This window comes from Macrotis lagotis, chromosome 7, assembly GCF_037893015.1.
Source record: "Macrotis lagotis isolate mMagLag1 chromosome 7, bilby.v1.9.chrom.fasta, whole genome shotgun sequence".
Classification (NCBI taxonomy): Eukaryota; Metazoa; Chordata; class Mammalia; order Peramelemorphia; family Peramelidae; genus Macrotis; species Macrotis lagotis.
In genome coordinates, this window is record NC_133664.1 from 83,180,695 (window position 1) to 83,193,048 (window position 12,354).

Consider the following 12,354-nt stretch of genomic DNA (forward strand, 5'->3'; position numbering starts at 1 on the left):
ATATATTTATTTATATATTTTCTCTCCTTGAGGATAGAGATAGTTTTTGCCTTTTTTGTCCCCCCCAGAATTTGGCATATTACCTGAACTATCATTTTACTTAATTAATAATTTCTAACATGTTAGAATTGGACAGGATCTTTCAGGACCCTGGGAATGTACACATAATGAAAATCAGGGTAGTATGAAAACTAATGACTGCAAGCACAAGGGTACTGGATTCTGCCAGCTCAAGTATATATATATGCTATTCTTGAATGAAATAAGTTCCCATAGTACAAAATGGCAAAAGAATATGTTAAAACTCATTGACTTGTTTCATTCATAAGAAACAAAAAAAAAATTCTTTCCCAAAATAATTTTTTTACAAAGCAAGAAAAGCTATCTTAAAAAAAAATCTTCATTCAATACAAGTAATACAGATAATAAATTATTTGTAACTAGCTAACTGGAGCAGACAAATATTTTCAGCTACGTTTATTATGCTCTTTGGTTTGTGGGTGGACAGAAAGTGGGTGGTTGGAGTGGGTTGGGTTTTTTTTTCTCCTCCTTGCCTGACACAGTAGAGTCTCCTGTTTGATTGGTTGTTGTCAAGGAAACCAACTTGCTAAGCGAAGCCCAAATGTCTCATGTCTATCCATGTGGTATTTTAGGCTAGTCTCTTTCCTTCTCCCTCTCAATCTTGTCCGTGTGCCATTTGCAACCCTGTAATTGGAGATAGGTAGGAACACTAAAAGCAATTTCTGTATTGCTTGCTATATAGCAGATGAACAGAAAAAAACGATTGCTGTTGTGTATTAGTCTTATAATGAAATAGAAAAGAGGACCTTACTTTGCAAGCTTCTCTGGCTATTCCATCCAAAGAAAATGAATGAGCAGGAGGTCTCACTACCATTGTTCCATACATGAAGATCTCACTGATGGATCAAGATTTGGTACTTTGAATGAATTGTAGGAGGCTATGGTTTATGGTAGCTCTATTTCCTTATATCCTGCTTTGGATAATGATATTTAATGTTTTAAAGGAATTCATCTATATAAGGACAAAATTTAATTCTCCCCTGTGCATAAGATGGATTGTAGTGTTCACCAATGGAGGGAATACTGACGTTTAGTGGGTCTACTGAGGTTTATACTATATATCTATATCTATATCTATTTCTGTAACTATGTCCATGTCTATATCTATATCAACTAGCTAGCTAAACAGTTTTTTTCTGCTGCACAGAAAGAAACATCTACCTGTGAAACCCTACCTTTCCTTGAGGATAGGGATTGTTCAGGTAGATTCTGGAGATATAACTGCTGCTTCTGAGCCTCCAATGGTTCCACTCTTACTTGCATACAATTAAAGGGGTCATGAGATATAACCAAGTCAAAGGCAGCTGTCTTGAAAAGTTCCCTTGGTCACAAATAGCTGGGGTGGGGTGGTACAAAATGGTGCTTAAAATCATCAAGGGGACCTCAGAACTTTGTTAGTCCGATGGATGCCTCTTTGTATCCAATTGCTGCTAGATCTGCCTCCTAAATAAATTTATAGTAAGTTTAAACCATCTTTCACATGAAAGCCTTTCAGATATTGGAAAAGATATTATTTCTTGTCCCTCCAAGTTCTACTCAAAGTCTTCTGTCAGATTAAACATCCCTAATCCTTATTCTATGTGATCTTGATACTTTGTCATCCAAGCTGCTGATATTCTTTAGTTTATCATCGTCCTTCCTAAGATGTGACTTCCCAGAGTGAACTTGTTCCTAGAGACACTGTCTGACCAGGGAAGAGAACAATGGGACTGTCACTTTTTTAGACCTTGGTTCTTTGCCTCTCTTTCTAGTCTTAGATTAAATTAGCTTTCTTAACTATTTTATCACACTGCTGATTTATCTTAAAGCTGTAGTCCCTGAAGGTCCCCCAGACTCTTTTAGGTAATGAATCTATTGAGGTGGTATGTTGCTATATTTACCCAGTATGATCATTGTACAGTGAAAGGAAAGTAAAATTCTCCCTCTCTCCTCCCTCCCCCTCATCATTTTAGAACAATTTTGAGTTGGATATTGAGAATTTAGATTGGAAGTTCCAGTTCCTTTTGAGAGAAATCTTATTAGCCTTTGGTATTATTAGGTGAAGGCTGTACCTTACTTAGCAGAATTAAAGTTGTGGCTGACATTAAAGAACCCCAGCAATAACTGATCTAAATCCCAAACTTAGCTTTTTTAGTGACCTGGCATCCTGTAAATTCTGCATGTGCATGTTCTTGAAAAGGATCCAAGTTAATAATAAGCAGAGGGGCAGCTAGGTGGCATAGTGGATAAAGCACCGGCCTTGGAGTCAGGAGTACCTGGGTTCAAATCTGGTTTCAGACACTTAATAAGTGCCTAGCTGTGTAGCCTTGGGCAAGCCACTTAACCCCATTTGCCTTGCAAAAACCTAAATAATAATAATAATAATAATAATAATAATAATAAGCAGAATGGATTATTTGCCTGATGTCAGTGTACCATTACCCTGAACACACATATTCTCCGCTAACCTTTTAACAGTTGTTTTTCTTTTTTTAAGAGCCACTTTGTTTTCAGCATCATGACAGGAAATGTAAGAAAGCTTGCAAAGTAGTATCTGTCTCCAAGTTACTTAACTCCTCTGAGTTTCAGGTTTTTAATCTTGAAAATGGGGACAATATATATATATATATGTGTGTATATGTATATATATATATATATATACACACACACACACACACACACACACACACACACACATATATATATATATAGTATCTATCACACAATGTTGGTGTTTGATCCAAATAAAGTGATGTACATTTTCAATTCTTCACATTAGTCTCATAATAATAGCTAGCATTTAATAATCAATACTGTGTTAATATTTTCAAAGAACTTTGCACATGTTATAGGATTTTATCCTCACAGTAATTTTGGGAAGTAGGTGCTATTGTTATCCTCATTTTTCAGATGAGGAAGCTGAGGCTGAAATAGGCTGTCCTGGGTCAGAATTAATGAAGTACTTGAATTAGGATTTGAACTCAGATCGTTCACTACCTTAGCTGTCTTATATTACCATCTAGGAACAGAGATTATTTTAAGTAGTATTCTCACTTATTTAATAGTGAACTTATTTATTAAGTGTTATTAGTATAATCAATGCTTTGAAACATAACATGATCATACACACCAGAGTAGATCTTCTGGCTACTTTAGTTATTCTTATATGTTTGAAAAACTTACAAAAAGTCTTTGCTAGTATATTCCTGTAATTCTGGAACTTTGGAAAGCAGAAGGGAGAAAAATCATAGTTTTTCTCCCTGCAGTAGCTATAGATTTAAACATTTTTGAAAGCCTGCATCTGCCCTGTTCACCACTAGGTGGCAGAGTATTGTTGTCAAGGAGAAATGTTCATCAAGGGGCTTTTTAAAAAAAAACAGCTGGAAATTGACAGATGATTATGTAACCCTTGTAAAAAGTAAAACACAAATCTTGTTTTTTCAGATACTACTGATAGTGAAAATGCATCAAAAAAGAAACTCATATTTTAGAAAATATAATACTATAATTTAGTATGTAACATTCAATTATGCTGATATGTCAAGGACATGTGATTCAGTCAGTTAGGATGTATTCTACTAACATCAGAATTCATATATAATCTAGGTTATAGTCTGAATGAATGAAAAAAAACTATTAAGGGTTTAGTAAGGGCCAGCTATGTGCTGGTTACTGGAGATATAAATAGACAAATAAAACAGTCCCTGCCTCCAAAGATCATACATTCTAATGGGAGAGGTCGGTTCATAAAAGGGAACTAGAATATAAACTGATGTTATGATTTGGAAGTGGCGTGGTTCTGGTTAAGATAAGATAGAAGTTTCCATATCAATTCTGTAAAGGAAGGAGAAAGGAAAGATGGAAAAAGACAGATGGTCAGAGTGCCTGTAGTATTATTTTAAAATGATCAAGAAAGTATAATTCTAGGTAAGATAAGGTAGAAACTCATCTATCAGAGCACAGGGGCTAAAAACATTAGTTACCTGAGTTTAGAGTGGTTAAGAAACTTGCCCATAACCACCAAATTAATAAAAGGACTAGGAATCAGCTCTCCCTTTACTCCAAATAAAGTCAACTTTCAACCCCACTGTGCTGCTCTTATAAAAGGTCTGATCTGATATTAAATAAGAATGGCCTGTCAAAAAAATACACACATTTCACTTAATTCTCATTCATTCTTAATTCAATAAACATTTTGTTAAATGATCATTTCATTTAAAATATTGTAGTTTGAAGAGTCATTCATATCCCCAGCACTTTGGTCAGTACCTAGTCCCCAGTAGGTACTTAATAACTTCTTATTGATTTAAAAAATGGTAAAATAATCAATTGATCAAAGTGAAATGAGCAGAACCAGGACAACATAACTGCAACATTTTTGTGATGATCAGCTATGACTGACTTAGCTCTTTTCTGCAATACAATGATCCAAGGCAATTCCAAAGGACTCATGATGAAAATGCTTTCCACATCCAGAGAAAGAATTGATGGAGTCTGAATGCAAATTGAAGCATACTATTTTTTCTTTATTTTTTCCTGTTTTTCCCCTTTTGGTCTGTTTCACAATATGACTAATATGGAATTATGTTCTACATGATTGCATGCATACATATATATATATATATATATATATATATATATATATAATCAATGCATTCCATTTTCTGGAAGAGGTAAGGAAGGGAAGCAGAAAAATTTGGAACTCAATTTTTAATCAATTTAAAAATTTGTCTTTACATGTATTTGGAAGAAATATAATAGTATTTTTTAAATTGAAAGAAAGTGGGGGAAAGCTAGTGAAAGAAGATTTTTTTTTTGCAAGGATGTATATGGGCATATTATAAACTAAGACTTGTGGATAAGTTTAACATTTTTTTGAATTTCTTCTTTAAGAGAAACTGTTAACCAGGAAGACAGGGAATAAGCCTCTAATAGAGAATGCCAGGGGATCTCTTTTTGACCGTATATTATCTGACATTTTTATCTGAAATTTGGATGAAGTCATAGATTGTCATAAATTTTCAGACAAAGCAAATCTGGGAGTGATAGGGTATATTTTAGATGACAGAACTGGGATCCAAAATTATTTCAGTGAACCAAATCAGATACTAGATTTCTCCTTAGTGTGAAAAATCCAGGATTGTATGGCAGTGGATAAAGTTATAGACTGGTAGATTTCGAGTCTAAAAATTAGAATTGTAGCCTAGGAAAAGATGAAGTTCTTATTTATTGGAGGTTACTAGATAGTGGAAAGATGACTCCTAGTTAGGAATGTCAGAATTGGAATTCAAGCTGAAGTTCACATTGAATTAGGTGGCTTTTGAAGTCTTTTCTAACTTTAAAGTATTGTGATTTGGTGGTGAGGGAGAACTCTGTTTTCATAAAATGTAATATTCATCCCTACGGTTTCCATTAACTGTGGCTTTTAATTTTTTCATATATATTTTCATTTCAGTGATGGTCAGACTAACTGGTATGGATTCCAAACTTGATTAGCAGTATGATCAAAGTCACTGACTCTTTCTATGGTTCTTAGACTGTCCATCTCTAGTACTTCATGTTTTGAAGATGCTTCAAGAAAGAAATTTATCACAATTATGCATTTTGATCCCCATTAAAATTCTTTTGATTGATGATTTATGGACATATATCTTCTTTTACCATAGAGCTATGATTGTCTTTTTCTGGGAAAACATGTGTACCTTTTGGTAAATTCCCTTTAAAACTTAATCCATAATTTTAAAAAACATTTCCTTCCCTCTTACCCTCACTAGGGAAAAATAGGAGAAAGATTCATTGTATGAAGCCTTTATTTCATATCTCTGTGTGTGAGGATATTGTCTTGGGGTTCAGCAAAAAGCATTATTATACCCTGGAAGCTTTTAAACCTAGAGTTGACTTGTTATTGAGCAGTACCCACTTAATGCATAGCTGAAATTCTGTGCTTCTCATTTATTGACGATCCCATTAATAGAGTACTCCATTCTGCTGTAGTGAAGAGCCCTTTCTGGAATAAGATCTCTTAATGTGTCAGTGTATTGGACAAATATAAGATATGCTCCATTATGAATCAGAATTTTAGTTTTTTTTTTAACATTGGCAAAGGCAGATGATAAAAATCCCAAGAGTATATAGAATTATATCATGAATTTATTCAGGCTTGGGGGAGAATTACTCAGATTGGTGAGTTACCCCAGTGAAAACTAGATACTGGAGGTCATAGATATAAGCCTTCTGCTATTATTAATCCTATTTAAAGATGAGGAACCTGAGGCACAGAGAATGGGAGTGACTTGCTGATAAGTGTTTGAAGTAGGATTTGAACTCAAATCTTCTGACTGTTAAGTCCAACACTCTGTCCACTGTGCAACCTGACTGTGGCAATCAGTCAGTTGTTGGAACACAACTGTAGACTGCTCTCTGGACTTACCTGGAGATATATGTTCTTTATTTGAATTCCAAGGGTAATAAGGGAAGATTCGTCTGTGTTGAGCAGCTATGAAAAAAATACTTAATGTTCATAAAGTGACAAAAGGCTGTCAAAGCTGTAAGTGTCCAACGTAATGAATATAATCTCCTTTTCTACTCTCACTCCACCTCTTCAAGACTCTAGATCATCTGCATGCTAGTGAGACTGTTAAAACTACCCAAAAGCTTTGTTTATTACATTAAAAATCTCCCCTGTGATTTTGTTTGTTCTATTAATATTTTAGCAAATTATCTGTATAGGTCATGCGGAGGTAATGATTAGTACAATTTAAGCTTGAATAATATATTAATGGGGTCTGAATTAATTGACTTTTTCCTTCACAATAGTCTCAGAGTATAACCCCTCTCCCCACTATGGGTTACAAGAGCAAGGGAAATTTTGTAGCAGAACCAAAAAAAAAAATTAAACTCATTTTCATCCTGAAAAATTATCACAGGTAGAAAGCATTTTTGAGTTACATATTTTTTTTATATTTTAAAGGAAAGTATTATAAATATGAACATTTTCTCATTGAGCCACACTGGTTGATGTTGTAACCAAGTTTATAAGGATGAGCTACAATAGGCACTTACTATAAAGAAATGGTACATATTCCTAAAGGTATCTATCATAGGTCCTTAACATGGGATCAGAGATTTGGAACTGTACCTTAGAAGGATCTAATTCATTTCCCTCATTCTATGGATGCAGAAACGGAGGGCACAGGAAGTTGCAGTGATTTGCCTTAGGTCATCCAGGTAACTGCAATACAAACTAACATCATCATACCACACTGCCCTCTGAAGGACAATGTCCTTTAGCTCTCAAGACAATTAAACTTGTAAGGATCTTTTATTATATCTCTTCCCCATCTTAAGCCAGACTTGAAATTTCATTTGTGAGTTTTCAGTGTAAAAATTCTCCCTGACTTTAATCAACTATTCTATAACTTATACTTTTAGAAAATTGTCTGGGACCCACTAAAAAGTCAAATGACTTGCTGTGGTCTTAAAGCTGTACTGTTTTCAGGGAAGTACTGATTTCAGAGATAACCTTGAATGCACAATACTAACTGGCTACCTTAACACTTTTACTATGATAATAGTTTTCATATATAACACCTTTATAATTAAAAAGCACTTTCCTTATGTAAGGAAATTTTTAGTGGTGAAAAGAACAGGGGAAAAAAGTGTTCATGTAAACAAAAATACATTGTCAGATATAAGATATTTTCATTAATATAGATGTTTTGAGATATAAAAGGATCGAAATAATTTTGTTTTAATAGTCTTTGTATATCATTTGAAATTTCAAATGGTATTTGAATAGTTCTGACAAATGATATAAATATAAAGACTCATCTTCTTGTGTACAGTAATACCTAATGTAGTAATACAACACTTTAATGTTCCAAAGAGGTAGAAAAGGATTTTATTTATTAAAAAGTAGGAAACAATGAATATAAAGAAACACAAGAAATGGAGGACCAGGTTGAAGCCTTCAAAAAAGCAGTAGGTGTACATTGAGGGAATGATTTTCATTGTTCAAGGCCTTCAGTGACAGCTATTGGCCATCAATGATAACTAAGGTTTGAAGTCAAACTTCTCAAAAGAGCTTCTGCTGCCACTATAACTTGAGAAGAAAAGGCAGTACAGACTTTTCTGCTACTTTGGTGCCCTGGTGAGCTGGTTCAGACTCTGCCTGAACTGTGATACTGTGAGCCCATTATGTCTGGATGATTCAGAACACCTTTGAGTGAATAATAACTGACTAACCTACTCTATATAACCCCGAAATAGCCAGTTTGGTGAATTTTCCCAAGTTGAAGAATGATAAGCAACAAGAATAGCAGTTTTGTCTGGCACACATCCATTAGTTCATGAATAGAACATTAACATTGAAGTCTGTCCACTAGAATTGTGAGTAACCTAAACAAATGTGTTTTTTCCCCTTCATGTTTCCCCGCTGGCTTCCTATAAGTGTGTGCCTCCTCTCTGACTTTTTTTTCAGTTGTGATGCCAAGAAAGGCAAACACAGCCCTGGCTCTTAGGGAAACTCTGATTCAAGTTTATTTATGTATTGGACTAGTATTTATGCATTTGATTTAATATATTAGTACCTGTAAATATTATTTCCCTTGTTTTTTTAAAATGAATTGTTATATTTAAGATTCAAAAATATCATTTTTGTGACTGTTTGTAAAGATAGGAAATGCACTGATTAGGCACTTAAGAGCTAGAGTAGTGAGTAGGGGATATCTATCTCTCCCAATAGACTTAACCCTAGAACATTGAGGGAGCTGATTGTAACCTTGTGGTATAGTCTATCTAGCACTTCCAGTATGAGAGCAGCTTGAAGTGAGTGAACAAAGCAAGGATAAGGAGTAAGGGTTGTTCCACTTAAATGAGAGATGTCCTTACAGAATTTGACTGGGCAATCATTTGAGACTATTCCAGGAGAAAGAATAATCTGATTTATATTATCTTAAGATAAAGGAATGAAAGTTTATTACCTTCAAGCACCTACGATGTTAGAAGCTAATAATTGTTGTCAAGGAGAGGTCTGTGAGAATTTGCCTTAATAAATAGCTGTGAATCACTTGTAATTGTCAAATTATCTGTATATGGATCATTGTTTCTAAATTGATCATATAATGTATCGAATTTGTATACCGAAGTTTGTTTCTCAATTCTCTCTTAGATTTGTATTCTTTGATTTTCTTTTTTATTCCTTTGAAATTTTACTTTCAGGATTAGAAGTTTGTTTTGCTTCTGTCTTTTCCCTCCTGAATGTTACCTTCCTTCTTAACTCCCACTCTCTACCCCAATCCCAGCTTGTTTTCCTATTCTATATAGTTCTATGTCAAACTCTTGTATGTGTGTATATTCAGCTGTTCTTTATCTGTTTCATATGAGTGGGATTCATTTGATACCCAATCCCATCAACCCTTCTTCCATGTTTGTAGCCTCTTACATTCAGCACTCTAGTGAAGAGAAATAGTAAATTCTATCCTCATCTTTCTCTTTTCTGTGCAGTTTATCCTTTTTACTCTCTATTTTCTTTTCCCTATCCAAAGCCTCAGAATAGAAGCAAAATATCCCTCATAATTTCTGTTTTTCTTATCTTCTCATTTAAATCTTTCAGGATCATTTGTTTGGGACATTTGTTTCTTCTCTCCTTAGTAAAATTTGAGCAGTGCATTTTCATACTACCCCTTTCAATTAACTCAAATAAATTTACTTTCCTCAGGATCTTTTGAAATTGTCTTTGTTGCTTTTGTTTTTGTTTTTCAAAGTTCCTACTTAGTTTCTGCCCTTTACATAATAAATGCTTGAAAGGCCAATAAAGATTCATTTTTCCCCTTTAGAATTATACTCAGCTTTGTAGGATAAAGTAGTCTTCTTTGTACACCTGTCTTCTTTGAGTTGCAGAATATGATGGCCAAATATTTGTTATTTATTAGTAGACTCTAACCCATCTTGGGTGATTCTGTCTGTGTTCCCTTTGGTATGAAAGATCCTTCTTTTTTATGTTTGCAGTACATTTATTTTAATGATGAAGTTAGGGATTTTTTTGTTAAGACACTTCCTGGTACTTTTGCCAAGGAAATGACAAATGAAATCCAGACTTAAAAGTATCTGTAAAATGGAGAGGTTTGATTCAGTGACATTTAAGTTCCTTCCAGCTCTAAATCTGTGACCTAACTAAACTACTTCTTTATGGAGAGCCAGATATAATAAAGCTAAATTAATACCATTAATATCCCATTGAAGAAAAAGATTTCATTAATTGTCCAATGAATACTATCTTCTTTTCTGTTTAAATCAGCAACTTAACTCAGTCATCATTTCTTTATACCTCTTGAAACTAGAATTGTGCCAAAATTATTACTTTTTTCTCTTCACTCTTGTTTTGTAAGATATCTTTTGTATGTGATTATGATAATGGAGACCCTGAGAATCTGAAGCTTTCAATAAGTTGAATTTTCACTGAAGCTTGATGAATAGCATTTTTCAATAGCCTGATTTTGATTGCAATAAATATGCTAGTTCTGAAGTAGTGGTAAGCATTATACTAGAGCTAAAAGCACTATTGGTAACCAAAGTTTTTTCTTTTGTTTTGTTTCTTGTTAGATTGAGATTTTAGACTATAATCACCCACAAATTGCTGTTAATGGGATAATCACTTTTATTTTGGGGGAAAGAGATGAATATTAACATAGCCACAGTTTTCTCATAGACTGTTAGAATTAGAATTAGCTTTGCTGAATTCATCAATAGACAAACAATTGCTGGGAGTTGGGATGGAGGGGACTTCTTCTCATAAACTTACTGTTATTTCTCTTCATTTTGTTCCTGAGAAGATGCTATATCCTTTTAAAAGAAACTATTTCTTAATTATAACTTATTTGGGTCTAGCCATACTCCTCAGTGGTAGTTACAAAGCAAACAAGGAATATATATAATACCAGAGCCTTTTTTTAAACTCAGAAATATAAACACAGAAAGATTGACAAAAGCAGGCTAAAGAAGCAGGTTAAATTGTGTTAAGTTTTGTTGGAGCACATTATTAACATAGCCATCCATTACATCTTAGAATTAATTTCATCTTAAAGGTTTTAAGTAGCTTATATTATTGCTACAAATAATTTGTAACAGAGCTTTATGTATTTTAAGGTTGATCAATCACTTGATCAATAAATATCTATTAAATACACACTATGTGTAGGGTCAGCTCCAAAGCTGTTCCAAAGTTCTACAGAAATTAATAACTTTAAATGCTCAGAATATTTATGTATTTAGTGTGAATTAGTCATTTTGCTTGCAGTCTTAACCCTGTATCCACATGTCAGAAAAAAATTGGACTTAGTAATGTAAAATCAAGTAGATTTTGTATCACTTTAACTGTTGAAACTAATTGGGACTAATGCTTCTGGATCTCCCACTTCTGCATTTTTGTTTTTAGTACCAAGCTTGGTCATTTTGATTATACAGCATTCAGTTTTGATTTTTACTTTTTACATATGTGCTATTTTGTCACTGAATAAATTTTGTTCTGGGTTCTGCTTACCGCATTTTGTATAAGTGCATATAAATTTTCACATGCTTGCCTTTATTCTTCTTTGTATGCATAGTTACTAAATAGTAATTTGCTGTGTTTTGTTTAATCAGTTTCTAATTAATGAGTACCTAACAGGTTTCATTTCTTTCTTTGTTACGACAAAAGTATTTCTCTAAATATTTTATGTCTTTTGGGCCTTTATTTCTTACCTTGATCTCCTTATGTTCTAAGCCTAGCAGTGTGATCTGTGGATCAAAGAACAGGAGCATGAATTGTTTAGTAACTTTGGGGCTACAAGTCCAGATTACTTTCCAGAATGGTTGGACAATTTGGGTAGTTTTGAAAAAAAAGACCGATTCTTTAAACCTATGCATATGAACTTTGCCTAAATAATAAATATGCATAGATTACACTAGAAAAAATCTTCATTCTTGAAATATGAGCAGTGCAGTAACTTGTGACTTTGTTTTTTGTGTTGACAGGCAAACTGTGGACAAGGAGTATGAAGGTTGCTTACAACATTCTACATAAATTAGGTACAAAACAAGAACCCATGGTGCGACCTGGAGACAGGGTAAGCACTATGTTACAGTCTTTGTTAATTATCTGTATTACATATAGGTCTTGTTAAATGTTCAACAATTATTTAAATCCCAGAATTTAGTACTTCCTAGGAGTAGCATGCACTTTTATAGACTCCCCAGGAAAGTGGAACAAATATATTTCTTATCTACACCTTGCTTTGTCTATCTGCATCAACTACA

At 33.7% G+C, this 12,354-nt stretch overlaps 1 protein-coding gene across 5 annotated transcripts in view; it reads left to right on the forward strand.

The window, feature by feature from the left end:
- The window catches only part of DIP2C (disco interacting protein 2 homolog C), a 579,123-nt gene that overhangs the window by 389,426 nt on the left and 177,343 nt on the right, over nucleotides 1–12,354 (forward strand). For all 5 annotated transcript variants that reach the window (XM_074193228.1, XM_074193229.1, XM_074193230.1 and 2 more), the window contains one exon: nucleotides 12,073–12,164. In XM_074193228.1, the coding sequence (XP_074049329.1) occupies nucleotides 12,073–12,164 (92 nt within the window). The remainder of the gene's footprint in view (nucleotides 1–12,072; nucleotides 12,165–12,354) is intronic.